General features: G+C 39.0%; 2 protein-coding genes across 8 annotated transcripts in view; both read left to right on the plus strand.

The window, feature by feature from the left end:
• The first annotated feature begins 76 nt into the window (after positions 1-76).
• nat8 (N-acetyltransferase 8) lies at positions 77-4586 on the plus strand. The gene is made up of 2 exons (XM_067479760.1): positions 77-924; positions 3443-4586. Exon 2 carries the CDS (start codon positions 3452-3454, stop codon positions 4109-4111), a length of 660 nt encoding a protein of 219 aa, XP_067335861.1. The 5' UTR covers positions 77-924; positions 3443-3451; the 3' UTR covers positions 4112-4586.
• A 521-nt stretch (positions 4587-5107) lies between these two features.
• The window catches only part of dctn1b (dynactin 1b), a 39739-nt gene continuing 19751 nt past the window's right edge, over positions 5108-25095 (plus strand). For 2 of the 7 annotated variants that reach the window (XM_067479737.1, XM_067479739.1), the window contains exons 1-4: positions 8047-8478; positions 11985-12239; positions 13967-14045; positions 16191-16222. In XM_067479737.1, coding sequence (XP_067335838.1) covers positions 8431-8478; positions 11985-12239; positions 13967-14045; positions 16191-16222 — 414 coding nt within the window. In that variant the 5' untranslated portion in view covers positions 8047-8430. Of the gene's footprint in view, positions 5254-8045; positions 8479-11984; positions 12240-13966; positions 14046-16190; positions 16223-18153; positions 18175-24083; positions 24102-25095 lie in introns of those variants that run through there. The other 5 variants (XM_067479740.1, XM_067479742.1, XM_067479734.1 and 2 more) reach the window with 5 other exon arrangements.

Consider the following 25095-nt stretch of genomic DNA (forward strand, 5'->3'; position numbering starts at 1 on the left):
TGTGTTATGGTGACAACAGTTATTGTTTTGACTGTTATTGCACAGGGCTTTTCCTCTATGATCTATGACCTCCCTGGCTCTTTTCAAAGTCATGCAGGTACAATTTTGTGTCTGTATGAACACTAATCATCAGTTTATTATATACACCTATTTGACACTAATACAAACTTCTTGGAACAAAATTCAATTCATGAGCATTCTTTCAGAGAGTTGTTGATTAAAAAAGGATAATGTAGTATGTAATTTAAACTTCCAGGCCAACCCGAGGATTAAAACCTCTTCAACGGGTAACAGATAAATCTGATCCTGTTGTGTTGCAAAATGATTGACAACATTTTATGTAAATCTGTTAGTATTTTATTTGAATTAATATCCACCTTTGAGGTCTTAAACAAAGAAAACACTTCGATTTTTCATTTGCAAATGCTACAGCAATGCACTGAAAAACGACAGGTAAATATTACACCACAACAAGGTAAAGATTAACATTAGATATGTAATGTATTTGTGACCCTCTTCAGCCTTAAAACACCAGCCAATCAGATTAAACAGGAAGTGAGCGGAAGCTGCATCCAGTTTGCCTCGTAATTAAGGCAATCACATACGTTACCATCCGCCGAGGGGTAGCAGTGATACTCTAGCTCAAATTCAGATTTAGATATATCAGAAATCTATAGCGGAGGTCTGACACATTTTTAGTGTGTCAATTTTAAAAGTCCTGTGAGCATTGATCTTCAAATAATTCTCTGTACTGGATTAGTGCGTGGCAGTTCTCCCATTTTTGACGGGGTTCCCGTGAACGCAGCAACTTCATGGTAATAACGGTTCACCAGCGGATCGTAAGATGACACAATACTGACTTTGCGGCAACACCGCTGCACTCAGCTCATCTAGACCCCACTCTCAAACCTTAACATAAAACAGGTATAATGTTTTTCTTACTGTGAGTCTTTCCACTCCTTCAGTGACTCTCAGAGCTAATTGCATTGAAATCTGCGGGCATGCTATATTAGCATGGATGCTACTGCTAGCTAGCTACTTTAATAAGTACAATTGAAGTTTAACGTTACGTTCAGTGAGATGTGCGTATGTGCGTCTTGATTTTGGTTTATCGTAAGACATTATAAAGATTCCTGTTTAATCATTAAAACAGACACATGTGACCTGATTGATTTTGCCTGTCGTTCAGTTTGAGGGTCACTGTGATCGGAGGTGAAACGGCTTTATGACAACTTAACTTAAGTCTGCAGCCATAAGTTAGTTGTTCGTGAGTGGTATGTGTTTTATGCAGTGGTGTATAGTGCTACTATAGTTTTTTTCCTTCCTTTTTCATTTATTGTGAAATCCTGGATATTTTGTAGAGATGTATTAAAATGGGGGACGTCTGGATCTCATTGAATAAAACTTGCAATTAACTCAGGCTTGACATCTATACTGATTTGATTCATACTGATGACATCTGTACAGTACTTGTGTAGATGTACTCAGTTACTTCTCCTCACTTCACTAAATTCACCTCACTCCTCACTAAATTTCAATTATTTTGATTTCAATCAATGAAATCTGACTATTAAGACACTTTAAGTCACTGCAAAAAGAAACAGCTAATACTGGATTTTCGATACCATATTTGATAAAGGACAGTTACCCAATCCGGTGTATATTATGCATATATTATAATATTCCTCAGTTTAATTATTGAACAACTGTAACCATCACTTGGCCAGTCATTTTACAGTTTTAAACTTGTCCCCACTCCATGCAGGTTACATCAAGCTTAACTTTAGCATTTCATTTTTGTAATGTCATGTTACTCATTACCAGAAAGAAACAGATGGGTTTTTTTCTTTGTTCACAGCACAGCAAAGTGTATTATATTCCATCTAGGACGATGTATTGGTCAAGCCTTGAAAGCAGTTTCTGACTACATATGAGTCAGTTGTATGCTTTGCATGTTAAATCTTAATCCGCAAAGTAAGTGAGAACTGCAGCAGCCGGATGAATTGTTTAAAATGTAAGACTCAATTCTCTTCAGGCATGTAAAAGTTGGAGTTTTATATATATTGATCAGCCAGAATTTTAGTACCACCCGGTGCTGTGTGGAGGACAGGGGTCAGAATTAGCGCTCTGACTGATCTGCAGTTACACTGCCCCAAACACAGCAAGCTGCAGTGCACTGTGTTCTGACCGTCGTTCTTCTTTTCCCATGATTCCTGTCCACTACAACACTGGAAAACAGCGGTGGCATTAATGTTGTGGCATGCTTCTTGCTTGTTTGCCACCTCTGGTATATATATTTCAAAGTACCGTAGCCTAACATTTGCCTTCAGTTTTCATGAATTGATTAACCAGCAGCTTGAAAATTAAAGCTAGAGTCCAGAAATACCAAAGAAAGTACTGTGCAAAAGTCTTAGGTGACCATTAGATTAGTTGTTTTAGTAGTGCTATGATGACCATATACAAGTATAGCAGCCTCTTTATTATAATACAACTAGGAAATGGGTACAAAATATTATAAAATGCAATAGGGTCATATCGGTAGGGATTGGTACCAGGGCTGAGGATCAGGGCTGAAGCCTCTGCTAAATGGCAGCTGCGCCAGGCAGAGACCTCAGCAGCTCCGTGGGGCTCACGATCACGTGGAGGCTTGTAAATGGCATCTGCAGTGTAGATGCTTGGACAGGGACCAATGCAGCCACTGAAGTCTCTGCCGAAGCGGCTACACTACAGAAGTTTGAGCAGAGGATCCAGCCCAGATCCCCAGCGCTGCCCAGCTCTTTTTTTTTTTTCTCTCTCTGTGAGAGATCTAAACCTAATTAGACACATCAGGTACTATTTACAATACCTGGTCTTAGGATAAGTGATTTGACTGATGTGATGTCACTCTTGCCATGCAGATTATGCCATAGTTTACTGTAGTTATTGATAACTAACAACTGTAATCAGATTGACTCCTTCTTATTAAAAAAAGTGAAGCTACATTAGAGCTCAGCATTGCGTATTATGGTATCTACTGTAGTTTTTATTTTAATTTTGTTTTAGACAATTTAGTGGGTAGGAACAAGTCTATCCTTTCCAAATAGGCCCAATAGTGTTTGGTGTTCCCAGTTATTGCTCATTTAACAACAACTAAAACCGATGTATGAACCAAAACAAATAATTTTTTTTTATAATAAAAGTTCTGTAAAGAAAATGAACTAATGTTACCATTGGAAGTTTTAATCCCGTATAATCTTTTGTATCGGCCTCAATAATTTACCATCCTCCAATGATCTAATCAGTTTGGAGATTGGGTATAGTTTAAAGACATGGGGACAAGCTTCAGAACAACATCATATTAGCAAGAGGGAAAAGTAGGAGAATGACTGAGGTTTCAAAGTTATTTATTGTCTCTGCTAGTACTAACTACTCACATTTTGACCCTCGTTGTTTTGAATTGCAGGGCTGAGCCATGGCCAGTTTTCAGATTCGGAAATATCGGGATGAGGATGCTGAGGCCGTGAAGGAGGTCTTCACCCTGGGGATGAGCGAGCATGTGCCTTCATCTTTCACACACCTTCTGAAACAGCCACTGCCCCAAATGGTACTAATGGTCACGTTCTGCGCTCTGATGACCAGCTCGAAGTCCTTCCTTCTGCCCATCCTGGCCGTGACCCTGCTCCTGGCCGGGGCCAGGCAGACTGTTGTCTACATGTTCAACGCGTACATCGAAACGTCCCTCAAGAAGGACCTCGATAACATTAGTGAGATCTACCTGAAGCAGAGAGACTCGTGTTTTTGGGTGGCTGAAAGTGACGGCCGGGTGGTCGGCACTGTGGGTTGCCTTCCTGCTCAGAATGCGCCTGAGTGCTTGGAGCTGAAACGCATGTCTGTACGCCGCAGTCACCGCGGGATGGGCATTGCTAAGGCTCTGTGTCGGACAGTAGCTGATTTTACTCGTGACAGAGGTTTTATGGCTGTCATTCTGTACACGTCTGTAGTGCAGACGGATGCTCAGAAGCTGTATGAGCACATGGGCTACATGAAGACAAAAGAGTTTCTTGCACCTGAGTTTATTGCCAGAGTCACAAACTTCACTCTAATGGAGTACAGATGTGATGTACAGATGTAAAGATTGTCTGTCTGTAATATTTCAGTGCAACTTTAATGTCTATCAGTCAGTGTTTTTGTGATTATGTTTTTCTAGCATGCCTTGCCCTTAAGACAACCAAACACTCAGGAAAGTACCCACATGAGGAACTGTTTAGCCAACACACTTGCAGAACAAAGCCATTCACATTTTCCAATGTCATATACACAGGATTGGTTAGACCATTATTGTTTTGTCTTGCCCCTCCCCCATTCATGTTTTGAATGAACTCATGTATAATTTATACTCCACTTTTTTGTTTTGAAAAAAAATTATGGGAACTGGGCTGTTCATCCAGTGCAGTCTGGATGTTTAATTTACAGATCATCAGGACTGTAAATTAATAAACATCTAGCTGTAGTGTAGAATTATTGCCCAGTTGGATTTTACTCTAAAATCGAGTTCTGCAGCTTTAACTTTTTTCCTCTTATTCGTGATTATTCCGTGTTTATTAGAATTAGAAGAGGGTCGTGGTATTGAGAACTTTACGTGCTGCTTTAGGCTTTGTTTCATAGACAATATTTTGATGGGTCACCATTTTTCACAGTGATGCTCACAAGCATCTAATAAATCTCATTTCATATAAATGTGTTGTTTAAATCAAGATAAAAGAAACCTAAGTGTCCGTTGCTGTCTTTCAGTTGTACAATCTTTTTTTATTTTTATTTTATTTTTTTGCAGGAAGGTTGTAATTATGTCAATTATGTTAATGTCTTTATTTCATATTACCTAATAAACCTACAGAAGTGCTTCATATAAAAAAACAGATGTATGCTGACTGGATAAGAAAAACATTTTTCTGAGGGATTGTTCTTTAAAATATTTTAAATAAAAATATATTGCAAAAACAAAAAAAGGACAATGAGATAATTTTACACTACAAAGTCAATGTTACTGCCATCTGTGTCACCGTCTGCATGTAAACATTATTAACTTACTGATGAGTTCCATAATAATATGATCATGTTTCTAGTGAGATGATTTCATCGGGCTCCTCGGTATCTGCAGGGTCAGGCAGCAGCTCGGACACCACAGGGCGGATGTGTCCGCTCGGACCTACACGGATGGATGTAGCCAGTCAGGGACGAAGCTGAGCGGTTAGCCGGATTTTAGGACACAACCAGGTAGGTGTTAGCCAGCACTGCTGTTTGAAAGGATTGCAGGTGAATGGAAGATAAATACGCACACCTGTCTACAACTATACATGTTTGTGTCATTTTAAAATAAGCTCGTTTATAATGTTAATTCTTTTAAGAAAGCTAACCAAAGCTAAAAGCTACTTTTGCTAGCATGTGTTCAGGGAGTGTCCCACTGCCCAAATATCAGCGACTAAAGCAGGTCTTAATACCACTTGTTCAAATCCAATTCGTGCACAGTGAAGCGACTCATTAATGGACCGGGACCGTTACAAATATTTAGTGAGCTGTTGTGCTGCTTATGGAGCCAATTTGGGTCCAGATATCCAGTTTTAATAGTGTGATTTAGGCTCCATTTTCGTCTAATTAACTAACCTAAAATCCTGCTAATTTTGTGTCCAATTCGGTTGACATGTCGGTCGACAGCCGCACCCAAGCTGCGATTTATTCTGATTCACATCAGGCCTTACACAATAAAATATATCTGTTTGTTTAGCTCCATTCGTGTTGCTCATCATATTAAAATTGTCTATAAAGGATTATTGGGGTAAACGATGTTTGGTCCTTAGGTTTTAAACACACTAGATGGCAACATTTGACAGAATTAGCTCTTACACGTCACTTTTATTAGAACTATATACAATTTTTATAAATGCTCTGCAAGCAGTTTCGTTCACTGTGCAGTCAGAGTATTCAGTTTCATGCAAATTTGAAAAACAAAAAACAAAAACTGGAACCACTGATATGAACACTGTTTTGCATGAGTGACCTATTTTTCACCAAACATGGCAAAGTAAGAGGAAGAGCCCCCTGAATAACATTAGCATGCATGACCACAATTATTATAACCAGGTTACTTTTTAGAGTAACTTCTTTTTGTATAATCCGCAATAGACAGAAATGTATTGTGTATATAAATAAATCAGGTAAAAGAAGCAGTTCCTTGTGATTTAGAAGCTGACTTTCCATTTGATTTTATGATGATTGACTGTTTGTTATGAGAATAAAGGAGGCTGCATGGAATAATATAGGAAAACACCATTGCACTTATTGTACATGTTGTAATTTATTTGAAAATGTTAAGAAATTATAAAGATATAAAGATATATTGCACATGAAATTAAAGTGAAGCTGCATTACAATCGAGAGGCTAACATATTCAGTGTGATACCACACTTTTCATACAATTACTGACGACTTAACCTTTAGCTTTAACATGAGTTAAAGGAACTTAAATTAAACTGTTATATAAATATAAGATATAAAATGAAAACACTACTATTTGACTCAATCAAAGGAAAATGAGCTAAAATTTACAGCTCTATATGAGTTTTTCTGTGACGTAGCTAAGATCACTTATTGACATTATGACAATATCCTATTCATTACTGACACAGAAGCATTTAGCATTTTGGCCTGTCATTCGTTAATATGTTAGCACATGCTCTTTCACAAGTCATACTCGTCTTGTTATTAGTTTTAATGTATGTGAGATTAATGAACATAGTCATCTTTACCTTGCTAAGAGATGTTGATTTGCTGCTCCTGGACTGGCACACTGATTGGGATGTAGTTTGGTCTAATTTCTGTAAAATTCCTAAATGCCAGCTTTCTTTCTGCGACCTTCCTGTTCCTTCCCGTGCAGCTGCAGACGGTGTTTGGCTGTGCCGGTGATGTAGTTGTCTTTGCCACTGTCCTTGTGTTCTTTAAGGGGGCAGTTCCTCTGATTTTGGCTGTCCACTAGTTGTGTATTATATCTCCAGTGAGACGTAAGGGCTGTCCCTTCTATACTTCCTCCTAAATATCCCCAACACTCCCTCTTTTGGTTCTTTTGTCATTTGCATAAAGGGTGCAAAGACAATGCAGAGGTTCATTTTTGGTTCCCTGACACCCCAAACTCTATTACTCCCTTTCTTACTTTCTGCAATCTTTGACTTTATTTTGTCTATTTAAACAGTTATCTCAACGTGACTTGGATTTCTGAGGATTTAATCTCTACTCAAATACATACTGCCCTAGTCAGTATGTCCCTTCTGTATGTATACTGTAATTCTTAGTCTACAGACAGTACCTTTTGTGGTCCTGGTTCATGCTTGGTTGCTGAAGCCTTATGAATGATGCATAATTTGGTAGAGGACAGCTGAGTTTCTTTTGTTCTGCTGCTGAAATGCACACTCTTCCAACATCTCTCATCAGCCTCTAAGCCTACGGCTTTTATACAGAAACCCTGCAGCGTTTGCTTCCATTGCAAAAAGATGACAACACAGAAATAGAGAGGACTCGGTTAAAAAGCTCCAGCCATGCATTTAGCTGATAAAAGAGAGCTAATCCTTGCTCTGTGATGGGCTGCAACATCACATTGGCCCGTATTCCAATCTGCTGGCTTTTGCTTACAGTGTGCTGTATTACAGAACATCACCTGGGCCTTTTGTTTCCAAGCACAATGAAAGAAATCAGATTGGGCTGGACTGGTTCACCTCCTGATGTTTTGAAAAATGCTTACAGTACTTCCCAGTCTTTAACAATTGTCTCTTTTTTTATGTTAAATGGGCTTTAAACTGGTTTAAGCAGACACAGAGTGATTCAGAGGAAGCCCAAAACAACCCGGCACCCCTGCATTATGTCAAATTAGAAGTACATGGATGAGAATAATGACTGTCAAGTTTATTTAGAGAAAGAAGTGTTTTTGCAGGCTTTAGGACCTAGCTCCCCTGTCTGGGCCTACACCCCCCTCCCTCCTACAGAAGGCAGCGCAGACACTAGTTCAGCGCAGTGCTGCCGCTCAGCTGATGCACTCACAACAGACAGAGCCTGGCTGTTTTTTTGTTTTTTTTTTTCTTAACCCTTCTTTGCTCTGCTGTATTCCTCTGGTCCATTCATCGGAGGGGTGGATCGGCACCATTTCCCCCTCAGAAACTTTGTGACAGAGCCAAAGGCTGCCACTGCCCTTCTCCTGTGGGCAGCATAGAGGAGGAACGGGGAGTTTTGAGAGCCTGAGGGATGGTGTTTTTCGGTAAAGAGGGCGAAAGGAACACGCTCCGGCAGCATCGCTGAACCCCCCCCCCACCCCTCTACTCAACCCCCGTCTGTCTGGCTCTCCCCAATAACACGCTCCTTCAGACAAGATCAGCAGTTTGGGGGTGGGGGTCTAAGCAACCAGGAAACATGTCACAGACTAGGAGGAACACGTACACCCGGGTGAGCGTGTATAAGGTATTTATACATCCCCGTTAGGTGAGTGAATGGGCTGGACTGTGGTGATGAAGTTAGTCCTGAGTGATACGCCACTGGTTCTGTCACGTCTGTTGTTTCACTCTGTCATCTCCTTCTTGTTGATATCTACTAGGAAAAGAAGGTTTTTTTATTTAAATCCATTTTAGCGCTGTGTTCTCTTGTCTGAATTGTCGCCCCTTTGTTTGGCTCACGTGCCCCTCCGGGTTTAACATCACTGTCGTGATACTGGGGCTCAGACCTCTGTGATGAATTGACTCTGTGGCCCTGTGAACTAGGAGGTGATGTACAGCATGGCAGGCAGGTAATAGGTTTGATTTAGGTATTGGTAGGCATTGAATACACAATCCATGAGCCTCGGAAGACTTCCTGTTTTTTATGTCTCTTAGTCAGGCAGCTTCCCTGTCACCAGGAGGGATGACATCAGTGTTGGCTAGACACGGCACCTTTTTTCCACTCTTTCTTTCTTTTAGATCACAGAAAACACTTAACTTATGAAGAATTTAGTATGCGTGACGTGATATAACGCCTCCTAAATCATGTTGACAATAGAATTTCTGTAGCTTACTTTTTTGAGAAAACAAAGTTAGACCATCTTTAAGCTCACACATTTCATCACAACACCATGAGAGAACGAGGCCGTATTGTTGTTTTTATTTTTTAATAAGTGTAGAGTGGTGGTAAGATTAGAGTGGCACTGAATAATTCAGCATGCTGTCCCCCTGTCCTCTCTGCCTCCGGCACATGGGGAACAGGTCGGTGCAATCACTGAACAACACTGACTGCTTCATTACAGAGTGTTATCCGGGCAAAGGCAGCCCCCCCCCGCCCAAAACACTTAAGTTTTAATTATTTTATGGCTCACAGAATGGATGAAATATAACACACCGTAGACGTTTGTTTTCAGATTGTTGACATTTGGGCTGTGTTCTTGTCCTGATGGAGTTTAAGTGATTTAATGCATATTAAATAAACAATAACATTTCGATTAAAGCTCTCAAGATCTTAACAAAGGAACCAACCAATGGAAGATGCAGCACATACAATTAAAGCCAATTAAAGCTGTACTGTAATATCTTATTGTTTATTAGTTGATCATTTCTTCTCTTTTCAATAATAATCTATGTTGTAATGCTGCAAACAACTGTTAACCTATATTGATGATAAAGAAAGAAACTGCTGTCTTGCGTTTAAGTTATACCTGAGCAGAAGACCACTGGTCCTGAACTGAGATTAGAAATGAAATGTATTTGGGGGGTTAACGGTCTATGTTTTGATCAGTAATAGAAGTTGAGAAATGTAAATGCACAGAATCCTGAATCCTCAGGTTTAAATGTTTTCCATAAGCCATGGTTTTATAAATTATTATAAATCTTGACATGAGAGAGAGAACTGAAACAGAACGTTCTTTCACATTCCACAATACTCTTTGCTTAGCTTTAGTGGCTTGTTCTCGATTAATGGATTGATAAATGACTACAAGTCACTATAAGAGAATGTCACTATATGTATGTTTTGCCCTGATATTAGATTTTTTCATCTTCATCTTATCTTTCACAGCCATGACTATGTTCACACAACCTGTCAAAATGAACCAGAGCTATTGTGCTTCTAGACCTGATGCTATTCTGTCCTCTGGCTCTGTGACCGCTGTCCGAATGGACAGATTGTTAAGTGCAGACTTCATTCAGTGTCGGCACGTCACAGTTGGGTAGACAAAAAACTGAAGGACAACAATGGCAGAGACGTGCCAGTGAGTGAAGTTTAGTTTATAGAAGTTTTTGGACATTCATCAAGTCAAACTGTCAAAACTGACCAGTTTTGTGGGCTTAGGGTTGCACAACTGACATTTTTATTCTTGTTTGCACAAGACTCACATTTCAGGTAATTCTGAGCCTGCGCATCAGTTCAGGACCTCAGCTGAAAACATAAATGTGGTTGTGTCATCTGTGTAGTCCAGATTTGTTTTTTCAGGTAAAAGGTGAAGAACATTTATAGTTTTAAAAAATGAATAAAACAGTTCTCTACTGACAGCTTGTTAACACGTTGTCAGTTGTACATTTTTTATCAGCACAAGTACCTTAAATTTGTACTTAAAGTAATGTACTTTATGACTTTTTACTTCTGTTTTGTTATAGTGACAGGTTTTTCTATTATTTTGTTCTTCCCCTTAATATTAACATGTCTGTGTAATTCGGTATTTTTAATATGTTTTCTCCGCTAGGTCCTTCCAAAGTATAAATGCTTTAGAAAGTATTTTTATTTTAGCCAATCTACTAATTTACGTATCCATACATTTTCTGCTTATTGTCAGGTTGCTGGCTATTTGTAATGATGATAAATAGTAAAATTATGTGGGTAGTAAAAATTCCAGAGGTTTCCATTGACATGCTGCAGTATATGATGTAAAATGTAACTTGGCAGACTATGTAGGTTCATCAGTCACGGAGAAATAACATTCTTCAGCTCAGAATCCTGCAGTTATTCGTGTTGTTAGCATCTAAATCTATTCAGAATTGAATGCCTTTATATTTCTATGGTTATTTCTATGGTTGTTTCCATTGGTTCGTTGTCTCATTGAGGTTTCCGCGTTGTTAAACCTTTACATTAAATAGCAATAAGTGTGTGGTTACAGAAGGCTCAAGGAAAGCCAGAGCATGTTCTCTCACAAGGTAATAATATCTGCTTCTCTCTTTCCTGTTGTGCTGAGTCACCACCAGTTCTAGGACATCACGCTGTAAATTGGGTTATGCAGAATTATTTCATTACAAAACATTGCAGCTGGAGTAAAATCCCCCTCCCTCTGAAATGCTTTACTGCAAAACTTGTTCTACACACATCCGAGTTGTGTTAGGATACCTCAGGTGATTGTTGCCGTAGAATGACGACACAGATTAGACTTGTCAGCGAGAAGGCAGGAGCAGTGCTGTTTAAGCAGGCACTGGCTTTAAAGAGTGCAGAATAAGGAAAAGGCCTTTACTTTCACTTTTTGTGTGGCCCTGTTCAACTCAGTGGGTCTGAATCTCACTAAAACTACTTTTTGTTCTGTCTGTCCCCCGGAAGCTTGCCACAGACCCATAAAGGCACTTTTTATAGCAGACGACCTCTAAACACCTACGTGATGCTATGCAGAGTCAGATTACATAGTTTGGCTTAACCTCTGATATTTTCATATAATTGTAGCTTTAAGGACCGTAGTTAAGTAAATGCAGTTAGTTTCCAGCTCTGGAGCCCAAGTACTTGTTTCTCTGTGATCATTAGTCTACCTCCAACAAGACAAGGTTTGCTATACAGCTGTGAAACCACCGAACATCAGGTCTCTGTCTGATATATTTAGAAGAAAAATAAATAAATATATATAATTTCTTGTAAACATAAAATGTCACTTGTCTGTACAAACTGCAATCACCTTCAGCATTGATGTTTGAAACGTTAATATCTGTTTTAACAGTCCAGTTCTGTGTTGTTCTGTGTCTTGTCCCACCCAGACCACCAGTAGCGGCAGCAGCAGCAGGATGAGCTCAGATGGGGGCCGGCGCCCTGTCAAGGTGGGCTCCCTGGTGGAAGTCATTGGGAAAGGGCAGCGCGGCACAGTGGCTTACATCGGCAACACCCTGTTCGCCACTGGGAAGTGGGTGGGGGTCATCCTGGATGAGGCTAAGGGCAAGAATGATGGCACCGTGCAGGGCAAACGCTACTTCACCTGCGAGGAGAATCGTGGGATTTTTGTGAGACAGTCACAGGTAACTGAGAAATATTTAGTAGATGAATGAATTTTTGATGTTTGTCTCTGTTGTTCAGTTTTCTTTTATAATTGATCCTTGAGATTGTGTGTTAATTTTGTTTGTTGCAGTGGGCTTGTGTGGGGGCTGGCGATTTTCATTGCTGTCTGCACGGTGCCTACATTTTCCATTGATTCTGGCTGTTAGCTTGTTGTCAAAAATGACTTCATTTTTCTTGCTTTTAGTATCTGTGCTGTTACAAAGATCTCTTAAGTGTAAAGTGGCCTTGAGGTGAATAAAGTGCAGCAAAAAAAATGCAAACACCTATAATGTCATTGCACGTTTGCTTAATATTGCCAATATAAGAGGGAAAATCTATTACATAATATGTAACTATAGAGATTTAGAAGAAAATAAGTAATACCAATTTCTGGATTGCAAGCATAGAAAAAAAACAAACAATATCACGCATAGTGATAATGGAAAAGGGAACTAAGGGTATTTGGTTCCTTTTGAAAGGAATAATTTGGATCATTTTTGGTTGTTGTTCACTTTTTATGAACTTTAACACTAAAAATGTCTCCAAAACTGCTTGGCAGAGTTTTTAATTGTGTTTAAATGTTTGAAATTTCATTTGTGAGTGATGTTCTTTACAGTAAACACAGATGTAGTTGTGTGTTTTAATCTAGGTACTTAATTGATTTGTTTTCTTTGAGTGAACTAAGAAAAACTGTCTTGCAAAAATAGTCGAGTGACTTGTTAAATGAAACAAAAATGTCTACCGGTCTCCAATATATTTGATTTAAAATGACTGTAATGGGAGTCACTTTGGAGAATATTACAGAAAACAACATTTAAGATTAGAATACAAATCTGGCTCTGATCTGGCCTGAAAACGTACAGTTAAACAGAAACTCATTATTAATTATGAAGCGACTGTCACATCATTTTGGGCTCTTCCCAGTTTAATCACAAATGACTTCTCTTTAGCAAGAAATTTGTTGGCTTCACTTCACACCATTGTTTATTTTGCTCTTGGTATGACATGTCAAGTGAATGATAACTTCCAACATGCAACATCATTTCTATTATAATGAAGCACAGTGTTCATACATATAGGTGAAAGGGTCACGCTATCCTACTGAATCTGCTATCTCTGCCCCCTGACTCTCCTTAAGCAGCTGAAAACAGTTTGGTGGATGAATTGATGGGTAATGCAATCAGCCGCTGCTGAGAAATGGTAACAGGTGGAACGCCTGCATTAAATAAGAAGTACTAGCTTACTAGCGACTAGCTTAAAGTGAAGGTGTAAAGAAAAGTTTGGTTTACGTCCCTCAATCGGAACCAAATCCAGGTGCTTCCATTGTCCTTTCATGCTGTAGCCACTGATAAAGTCACTTTGTGCATGTACAAATGTACAAACACGATTCCATACACAGGTCAGCTACGTTGTGGAAAAGGTGTTGTTCCTAATCCTCCTCATTATGTGTCCCGCTTGGCTTATAAGACTGGCTGACCCTGCAGTGCAGTAGTAAAGGTTGCTATGGAGATGGGGGGAAATTAGTTCTCACTGGTGGAAGTGTTGTGTTTGAATAAACCAGCCAATGTAGTTTTTGCGGCTGCCCTTTTGACATCTGTCATCTTCTCCCTGCCAACTCTGCTGATGAATAAATGAGTTGGCCATTGCACCCAAAGATGTTCTGAGAGACATAAAACTGTCCTCCACTATATTTCTGTCTCTATCTCAGATCCAGCTCGTTGATGATGCAGCAGACATGACGTCTCCAGAGACGCCGGAGCCCGGCACTGGCAAGGTTCCCAAGCGAGGTAAGGACACGCGCACGTCCTTGGTCGGCATTCACCACTTCTTTGCAGTATTCTCCAGATGTTCTGAGAGTGAAAAATGGCTAAAACACAGTAGAATTTTGTCAATTGCGACATTTCAGAAATAGAGATTCTCTTGGGGACATGCATCCTCAACACATTACACATGTGCTAGCATTTGAAAGCAAAGAAAAAAAATAAAAACATGGAAAGTTCTGCAAAATGTGAGCCTCGAGGTGCCATTGAGGCAGCAGTGTTTTGCTCGAGAAATAGTTTTAGGTGTGTGCAGCAGAAATCAACAGCTGGTAGATTATGTAAAGCATATTTTGCCTTTTATCTTCGTTCTCCTGAGGGTGGTTTGTCTAACAAGATGTACACTGGAAGTTTAGCACACAACTCTGAGCCGAACACAAAGTGTGCATCTTCAGTGGGCCCCCACACTCAAACCTGAATTAACACGTAAACACGTAAAAACTTTGAGTTCTTACATGTTTTTAATGGATTGGACAAAGTCTGCACAGTGTGAAATGAATTTTTAGATTTCATTATACTCACACCACAAGACAAAGGTGTTACTTTAGCTCCTGCACTCTTGTGTGTGTACAGTGTCTTCAGAAAGTGCAGAAAGTAAAGTTGTCTAAATACTGCAGCAATTGTAGTATTGTATTATTCTTAGTGTCTATTGAACTAATGGTACAACTTTCATCTTGTATCTAAGTGTTTATAGTTTCTGATGAGATTTACTTCTAATAACACACGTTTATCTGGACGTATATGTCCACAGTACTCCCATCTGTATATTTGTCCATAGTACTATACAGTTTAATATAGTAATAATTATTATTAATTAATTAATAATTCCATACTATTTACCTGTATAATTTATTATAGTGCTTCCATCAATATATTAGTTCATAGTACTTCCACATGTACTGTTTACATGGACATTATGTCCGTAATAGTGCCTATATTGTACATACTGTGGACACTGAATAGTTCTAAACTGAATTTTGTTGCTTGTACTTGTAATGACAGTAAAGTTGAATCGAATGTAATCTGTATGTAAAATTCACTGGAAGTCATGGTATGACTGGGGAAGAGAGTTTCTCCTCCAAGCAGAGTACAGCATGGACATTACCGGGGATCGTAACCAGAGTTTCAGTCCCTCCTTGTGCATTCCTGGTCCATGTGCATTAGTCAATGTGGAAATGTCAAAGTAGTAGTTTTAACAGTAGTTGCCGTCTAAAGACATTAATTCAGTTTCAAGACAGGTTTTAGCTTGAGGAAGTTTTAAAATTCTAGATAATTATAAACATACCTGCTCAATATGAGCTATTTAGATTTTATAAATGCTAACATTCAACATTCAATTATTGTTCTCACTGTAGAAGTTGTCTTATTTTCCACACTTGGCCACTGGAAGGATTTATGCCCCACTTAATAGGACCTTAGTTCATTTAATTTACATTTGCTCCTATGCTGTGTGTGAAGCATTTTATTCAGTATCCATTTAGGTAACTGAACATGATTGAAAACTAAAAATGTATTCAGGGAGTGCTTTTCGAATTATTAATCTCTGTTGCGCTATGAAAAGAGATTTAGTTTTTAAACATTGATCGATAATTGACAGAATCTCCTTAACAACTTTAATTGACTTTCACAGTTTCGTATATTGTCAGGCTCATTTTATTTTCTCTGTGTGTAGAAGATGGTGTAAAATGTACTGTCTGTGTGCAGTTTTATGTTGTGCTGCTGCAAGTCTTTAAACTAAACCTGACAATATTAATGTCAGACCTGTTTAGACCTGAAAGTGAGTTACTCTGAGTTACTAGTCCAATCTAGTAAGATCGCTGTCTTGACTTTTCTGCCAAAATTACCAGGGTCCTTGCTGAGATAAGACACAGAAGTGTTTCATCGCCATCAGATGAAAATGAAGGAGTTTCATACACACAAACATTCAACAGTTACTTAGTGTCAATTATTTTAGAAAAGGTGTTTATGGCCTTCATGAGAGTGACCTCATTGACCATCTGGTGATTTGCACTAGGATGTTTGTAAGATTTCATATCTTTTAAAGGATTACAAACACTGATTAGGAAGTAAAGAGAGGATACCGTATGTCATAATTTTTCTCTTTTACCTCCCCAGAGATCATGGAGACGCCCAAGTCCACTAAACTGGTGAGTTTAATAACGCTTTTCTGTGACACAATGTTGCCCTGCAGGAAATACACCCGGACTCAGATACACACTGACAAACTGTGCTATCTAAAGTAAACACTGTTGACTATTGGAGGACAATAAAAGCAGCCACACCTGCTGTTTCAGGATGTTTCAACACCGAGAGTTATTCAGTTTGTGAGTCTGGCCTTTTTTATAGTCTTAGTGTCAAGTGTGTAAATCGTGTAGTAGCCTGCAAAATAAGTATAAACCTTTTTTTTTTTGTTTTATAAAAAAAAAGATTACATGAATCTAACATTATAAAATATGGATACACATATAAATGCAAATAAATGTACAGTATGTTTTGTCTTTAATGCTGAATATATGTTTTAAAATGTAGCTTAAAGGTTTTTTTTATTCAATAAAGCAAAAGGGGTAAAGTTTGTGTTTTTTTTTTTTTTCTGACCAGTAGAGGGTAATGTTCATATCATGCATCATGATACAGCAACTGGTTTTATATTAAATGTAAAAAACAAAACAAACAAAAAGACCCCATGATTAGCCACGTTAATTAGAATCAAAAGAGACATGACCTGTTGTGTAGCTACAGATGTAAAATCTCTCCGTATTCGTTAACGTGGCTCTTTTAGGTTGAGCTTCTGGTATTATTGGATTGTGGTTCGAAACCAACATTAATTCTTTCTTTTTAGGGCTGAATTTTTAAAAAATACACCCAAGAACATTTGTTAAATACAGTCAACGCATGAGACGGTGAAGAAGATAAGACGATAAGAAATAAAATCACAGGAAGTATGAAATACATTCAAGCTAAATATTGTCAAAACTTAATTACAAATCCTTTGAGATTTTATCAGTTTGAAATATGTGCAACAGTGAAATAGACTTTTTTTTAAATAAATTAACAGCATCAAGTGTAGTCAGTAGTCAGAAGTGAAGGATTTAAATGCATTATTCATAAATGTCTAGGAGATAATAGAGGAACTTACTTCATTAGTTTGGTGTTTGACACCACATTTCATTATTGTAGTGTTCATGGGTGTCAACAAATGTTTAATTATTCTTATGAATGTTTTCTTTTGAAACCAATTTATTGATATTGTTTCAGTTGGTGATCTATGACCAAAGCCTTTTTAAAATTAAAAATATTATAACACATTTTTAAAAAAAGTTTTATCATCCAGTTAAATGTGATTTGAGCAAAAAATGTCAACATATTCATACTGTTAAAACTGACATTTACATCAGTTCTCCCAAATTTGAAAAGACCTGTATTATTGCTTTTTCTTTATTTAACAGAAGAAAAGTATCATTGCGAGTTGAAATTAAAAATTTATTTTTTATTATTATAAAAAATTATTATTTTATTTATTATTTATTTGCCAAGTCAGTTTGTGTCTGCAAGCTATTGACTTTGACAGTTGCATACAGTACTGTAGGTAGAATAACGTATAGTGTATATATAGACTATACATAGTGTGTGTGTGTGTGTGTGTGTGTGTGTGTGATAAGGATATAGCAGTATATATACTGTTTGTATACAGTATATATACTGCTATATCTTTTACTATATCTTTATATGCTATAATTTTTTGAGCAATTTCTCAAAACTTAATTGCACAAGAATGATACAAGATTTTTTTGTAAGGTGATGTTTTAATAACATAAATATGATATTGAATTCAGTTACATCTGACACATTTTATTCGGATTTCTTACGTGTAGTTTGTGAAATGACCTGAATAAGAATTAAGACATGTTTGTGAGAACATACTGGGCTGTATATTTGACTGAGTTATGTGTCCCACCAGCAGAGAGCACCAACTCACCACAATCCTCCAGCATGACACTGACCAACCTGACCTTTTAACCTCCACCCTCCCTTCCCTCCTTCCTGCCTTTTCCTTCCCTTCTTTCCTTTACATACGCAGCGAGGAGTGAAGCCCAAAAAGGTGGTGCATGTTTCTCTAACCTCAGTACAGTGGTAATGTTGTGATGATGATGACTGTAGTAACCGTGGTAACAGCCTCGCTGCTGCATGGCAACGGGACCTCTCCCCCAATATACCCATCAGTCCATGCATCTCACCACACCGCCATTCCTCATCTTGTTACCAGATTGCTCTGTATTCATGCGGAGAGAAAGACTCCTCCATTGTATCACCTGACCTCTTTCATCTCACCGTGCTTGGTCTGCTTGATTCAGCAAAGTGGCTCATGGTGCGTTTGATTTGTCGCCTTGATGTCAGTCTGCTGCAAAGTCTGTGCATGTTCCAGTACCGGTCAAATGGAAAAATCTTGTCTTCGCTAGCTGAGTCTGCGTCATAATAACCAATTACCAAATATACATTATACTGTATTTAATGCTGCCGTCCCAGTAATGTCTAGGAAAAAAACAAGACTATATGGCTGTAAAGATGTGCACGTTTTGGAAAACAGACTGCTGGAACCTCATACTAGGTTTAGATAAACTTAAAACATTTTTGCACAAACAGAAGATTTTATTGACCACGATTTCCACTAAGTTATCATCATGTAAAGAACAGAGTGAAGAGGAGGATTGATCACAACAAGAAAAGCCGCTTCGATGTTCATATTGGTACCTAGTGTTTAAGATGCGCTTGAAAATTTGTGAACCTGTCCAGTAATTGTTGAATTCAATTTTTACCTGCAGCTTAATCTAGTTGCCTTTGTCTTGTCGTATTTGTCTTTGTCTCTATGGATGAGGATACATAATGATCGAAGATCAGTTTGAACATTTCTTGCTCCATCTGGGTAAAAGTTTTAACTGTCAAATAAGAAGATAATTTGGAACTAGGCAACAGAAAGTTACACACACTAACAATGTGCCAGCAGGAAACCATATTTTTCACTCCGGCACAATGGCTACGAAGAAGAAGAATTTCAAGATGCAAATGTGTCTGACAAGTTTAAAGTGAATCCTTACTGGCACTATGATTGCCTGTCCTCTGATCTGATGGTGAATTACTTGCATAGTCTCTGCATACAGTCAGAGCAAGTAAAAGTACTACTACAGTCGATCCTGCGAACGGGTGGAAGTACTGTAAGGGGATAAAAACATTCTGCAAAGTGGTGCCTGTACATAACTGTCAGCCCTACACCACCCGTGACAGAGAAATCATTTTTATAGTTGGATAAACTTCCTGTTCCAACGCAGTTCAAATATGAGAGGTTACGTACTTTACACGGACTAAACCTGAGAATTAACCTCGTTAATCCACGTACCAAGAACGGGGCCCTGCAGACAGAGTACAACAGCGGATTTCTGGGTTTCTCCCTAAAAACCTTTAAATTCTGTAATTGCCTCGGTTTTGTCTAAGCAGCTGTACTTGAGTTTGGCAACATCTAAGGAGTCCTGAACATTTTTAGGCTTTCTGAATGTTTTAGTTGTCTTCGTTAGTGTCCGGTGGCTTCACAAGGGCATAAGTTGCAGCCACAATATCAGCTGAACCTATTTTTCTTGTGACTTTATACATTGAGCCGTCCAGGGATTCATCACAAGCTCCACAGTGTTCTTTAATAATCATCCTTCACTGAGTCAGATTGTATACGCAGCCTTTCCTTTGCTGCACTGTGGAAAATGTCAGATTGTGACTGAGGTGAAACGAGCCGCCCTCCTGCCTACAGAGAATGGATTTCCTGTCCGCTCGGTTCGACTTTATCGTCTCCTCTTGTGCTTCTCCTTCTCGGTAGGCTGACTTTCAGCATTAAGGGCTCAGTTTAGTCTAAAGCAGGAGTCTTAAATGTTCAGTCATGGACTTCAGATTTAACTGAGGTTTCACAACATGCAGGGAAATCTATAAAGAAAAGTGTGGGTGAGGGGAGAATTCATGAATATCGCAAAGAAAAAGGGGAATTTCCCCCCCTAAAAGAAAACTTCATCTTGTCCCCCAACTAAGGATTTAGTTGGTGTCTTGGTGACAGTTAGTGTCTAATTAATCTTAGCCCCTAAATCTCTTAAGAAAAAAGTGCTCATTCATTAAAAAATGAATAAATGCAATGAAATATGTAAAATGATTGAATATTTCATGAACACTCAACTTATTAATGTGATGTTATTTTCATAGTTTTCACTGAAATTAATTTATGTCTCATGTCATGTGTCAGTAGACTTTTTAATAGTATCATTTTATAATATGAATTCTTTAGTTAACATCGAACATATTTCCTACTTTTCCTGTGCTTCCGCTCCTAAAACCTTCTCCACCATAGGGAAAGCTAAATTAGCACAGGGGGGGTCTCGTTCTCGCTTGTATTCTCTGTTCTCTAAGCAGTTTAGAAAATTATGAACATGTTTGCAGATCTGTTGGGAGGTTTTAAAATATGAAGGAGTCAGTTTAATTTGAATTGTAAATGCGAAGCTTGACTCACAATCTGCCACACCCAGACATGGGCTTGCTGTGACTCTCACAGTCTCAGGTGACTGTTCTTTGCGGATAGATTCCGAAAGTTGGCATTTGAAGTGAGAAGACACAGCTGTGTTAAAGGTGCTTCAAACATAAAACAAATAAAGAAATAATATAAAACAATATACATATGAAAGAATAGCAAATAATTAAAACGCAAAACTAGCATATGCAATTATGAAGACAGTATTATCATAGTTTTTATATTAATATTATGAAACAAATGTCTAAATCTGTGTGTTAGTAAGCTTGGTGCAAAGACAGGGAAGAGCTGGCCCAGCTCGATCCAAAGCTTAAACAAAAAGAATCGGAAGTGTAAATATGACCGGTTGCAGCATACTAACTAATAAACAAATCAGGTATTGTCTAGCAGTTTTTCTAAGTCGAACTTAGGTGCACAGGCCTCTTTTGTGCCTTGAGTAGTGCTTACAAAATTTCTCTTGAGGGGAGAAAGGACATATCCAGAACAGCCCAGAGGACAGGGCCGTCTTTCTGACACTTTAATAAACCAATCAGATTAACGTTATTGTCTCCTTGAAGTTTCTTCCTATTGTGGGTTAAAGATCAGGCTTAAATGTCAGAGGTTTATAATAAAATAGAAAAGCTGTACACTGTTTTTTTTCCTGTCTGATCCAAATCACTGAAAAATAATTTCCTTAATTATTTGTCTCTGTTGTGCTTTTACGTGCATGCATTTGGTCTGAGACCTACACGTCTGAGCATAAAGAGTCAAATATGTGAAGTAACAGCTAAGCCTTTGCCCACCCACTGAGCTGTTTGGCTGGCTTGATGCTTCCTCGGCAGTAATTTTATCTCCTTTTGTCCTGTGGAGGCTGCAGGCCAGTGACCACAAAGGCAGCGATCCTGCTTGTGTCTGCTGGGAAATGTGCAACTTGATACAGCTCCACCCTCCTTCCATCCCCTCTCTGTCTGCTTGCCTCCCCCAGTCCATCGCATCAGTGTTGGACGTCCTCTCAGAGCAGCACTTAAACTGGAGAGACAGCCAAGGGAGGTTAAAGAGAGAGATGTTTAATATTTTAACAGGACAGATTTCATACAGCTGCTCTGTAATGGATACGCAAACTCTTTTTTTCTTTCTGGTTCAGCAGCTGGTGCTCTGAACTACTACTTCTATCTTGTGTAGTAAACTCAATTACAATATACTGTACAACCCTTGTTTTATCAATTCCTGCAAACTATATTTACCATAAGTTTCACAGCAACCTCAAAAGACTTCTGCCTATTGTCATCCCCAAAATGCGAGAGTACTTTGGCTTAAAAGCCTGCAGCTAATCACAGAGTATCGCACTGAATTAATCCTCAAGGATCCCTCTCTGCTCCTGCTGAGCTGTTGGTGCAGAGATGGAGATTAGTGCGACTGAGGAAGCTATAACAATAGCTACTGGAATAGATCATCTCTATTCATCCCTTTTTTCCACTAAAAACACTTACTACTACAATCAGTTTTACCTTTAAAGCTCAAGACTAATATTTTACTTCGGACTTAAAGTATGTGGGAAGAGGTTTGACAAGTGGTAGCACGTCATAGAACTACTCAGTAACAGGTAAAGCATTATTTTGAATGGTACGAAAATGTTAACTAAAGAAATACTTGAAATAATAATTATTTATGCATTAATTTTGGATTTGATCTTAACGTGCTTTTATACCTATCCAATACATTATTTTGATGATCTTAAGTTTCGAATCTAATAACTATTTGATATTAGTTGAATTCTACACCAGAGGTTTTATGTCTACTGTATTTTCATTAATCTCATTCTGCAACTACAATTTAGTAAATGTAAAAGAGTAGAACTACTATATTTGCCTCTGAAATGTTGTAGAGTGAAAGTATGAAGTAACTTGGAAATTAAACTACTTAAAGTAAAAATATGTCCAAATTGGAGTTGAGTAAATGCTAAAAGTACATTGTTACTTTCTACCACTGGTATCTATGGCAGGACAAGAGGAAGCTTTGATGGACACGAAGATCCTATTCTTTCAGGCCAGTAATACACTCCGGTAATGTGTATATTTTGTGTAAACAGTTTCTTAGTTCTAAAATGTTTGTGTGAAATTATATTACATATGCTCTAATATTTAGTCAGCAATGGAGGCCGCTGTGGCTCAGGTTGTCCACCAATCGCAGGGTTAGCAGGTCAATCCACAGTGACTGCTAAGTTGCTTCCTGAAATAGAAGCATCTGCCAAATATTTCAGTTTAAATCACTGTCATCAAATCTCATGAAAAGACGTCGCAATAAAAAGCATTGTGTGTATCGAAACCCTCATATAACTAATTGTGTCGTGCCATAGAGCTTCATTGTAACCACACTGTTGCACTGACTGACATGTTGCTTCATTACTGTCAGTCACACATACATCATCCTGCTCCTAAAGTTACTAAACAGTACATCATATGTGCACTAATTCCATGCAAAAAGTAGTCCCTAAGAAAAGCAGCCCAGCCCAAGTTAAGCAGAATGTTGGAAAATCTGACCTGGAAGACATGTGGGTGTATTTGATTGTTGACACTAACCAAATTATAGTGAATCAGACTCATCCTTTAAATGAATAAACAAAGCATTTGTTTTCTGTATTCAGAAAATGATCAAAACTTCCTCGTGCATTTGTACTTCAGCTAAGGTGAGGGTCCCCCCTCTGTTTTTGTCAGCCTCATTTCAGTGAGTCCACAGGAGGGATCGGCAAGCGTTGCTAGGAGACAGGAGAGGCTCGCATCATTTGTTGCTGCTCATTTTCCTCTCTCACCTCCATTTCCAGCCCCACCTTCCTCTGTCTGTCCCCAATCACTGCTTAACACACACATGCACAGTCTCAGCCATCCCTCCCTGTCTGTATGTGGCTGAGGTGATCATGAGTGGGTGAGCAGCAGAGAGAATAGGATTGGGGGGTGATGTAATGCAGGAGCAGGGCATTGGCTGGGCTGGCAGATCACAATAAGCAGAGTGAGAAGAGAAGAGGGGGAGGGGGAGAGAGGGAGGAGAGGAAGGTTAAGGGAGGAGAGGCGTCTCCTGTGAACACTAGCAGGTCAGAGGCAGCAAGATGCCAGAGCCCTGATCGGAGCTGAAAGGTAGAGCATGTAGAGCAAGGCTGAGGGCTCCGGCAAATGGATTATGAGAGAATCTGAGAGAGAGGACATAAAGGAGGACGATAGCTGGAGGAAGGCACGGACGGAGGCAGGCAGGGAGGGGGAGCCTGGGAAAAAAAATCACAGCGGCCATTTGCATTACTGCAGCTGCCTGTCTCACTGACTGTTCGGCTTCAGCTGTCTGTCTTCCCCTCCTAAACCTCTGTGGATAGACGTTATTGCCTGTTTTATCACCTGTGTCTGTGTGTGTGTGCGTGTGTGTGCGTGCGTGTGTTTCTTGGTGACTGTGTTGTGTCTCCTTCTCTTGCAAATATGATGAGACAGACTCCTGCACCCCGGAAGGTACAGAACTCCATAAGATAATTTGTTGTTGTCATTTGTTTTGTTGGCAGAGCGGCTGCTAAGGTCAAGCTTGGAAGTTTAATTTCTTTTCTTATTTTGTTTTTGGTGGGAACAGTCCTTTGTTTTCCCCCCTTTCTAAGCAATATTTGAGATTCCCAGAGTGGAAGCACAAGTATACCTGCAGCTTGGTTGTACTCCGTTTTGATCTTTGTGCCATTTATTTTCCTTTGCTGTTGATTTCTGCTAATTCAGTGGCTTTTTGCATAATTTCATGCCTGTACCTAGAGTCAGCTGGCACTTTTGTTATATATAGGTATAACAAGCTAGATCTAATGCAACAGTAGTACTGCAAACTCTTCCTTATGAAAGTGAGACTGATTCAACTGTATGATCAGTCTGGAGGCTGTAATTTGAACTCTAGTGCTTTATACAGAATTGTCTTACAGGGACAAAATCTGAACGGTAATGAAATATTATCACCTTCATAAACACGGGATTTATTGCAGGACTGTTTTCAGCTTAGCTTGTTGTACCTAGCAGTGCTGCCAGCTGTGCGTGTGCATTTATTTATGTATTTATTTGTGGAGTAATTTCTCGGCTTTTATCTTTTCTTTGGCCTCATCTTGCAGAAGCCGTGTCTCCCACAGTGTTTTTACGAGGTCATTGATTTTTGTCGGTCCATCACGGGGGAAAATCAAATTATTTCCCTCTTGGTTGCAGATGTAGCCACAAGCTGACCTGACTTCAGTACAGCTTGTTCTAGTGTGTAACATTGGCTTAGGAGGGCTGTCAGCTCTGATTTGGTACAGCTGTTGGCTTGAGCCAAATTCTGCTGAATGGTTCGTCTCTAATCCAATCAAGAACGACAACTCGCTAAAGAGATGACTGTGCCCGAGCTGAAGCAGAGAGAGGAAGGGCCGACGTGCAGAGCACGGGGAGTTAGAAGTAAAAGGTGGAACAGGAAAGGTGGTGAGAAGAATATCAGACCCTATGC

The sequence above is a fragment of the Channa argus genome, chromosome 16 (genome assembly GCF_033026475.1).
Source record: "Channa argus isolate prfri chromosome 16, Channa argus male v1.0, whole genome shotgun sequence".
Lineage (NCBI taxonomy): Eukaryota > Metazoa > Chordata > Actinopteri > Anabantiformes > Channidae > Channa > Channa argus.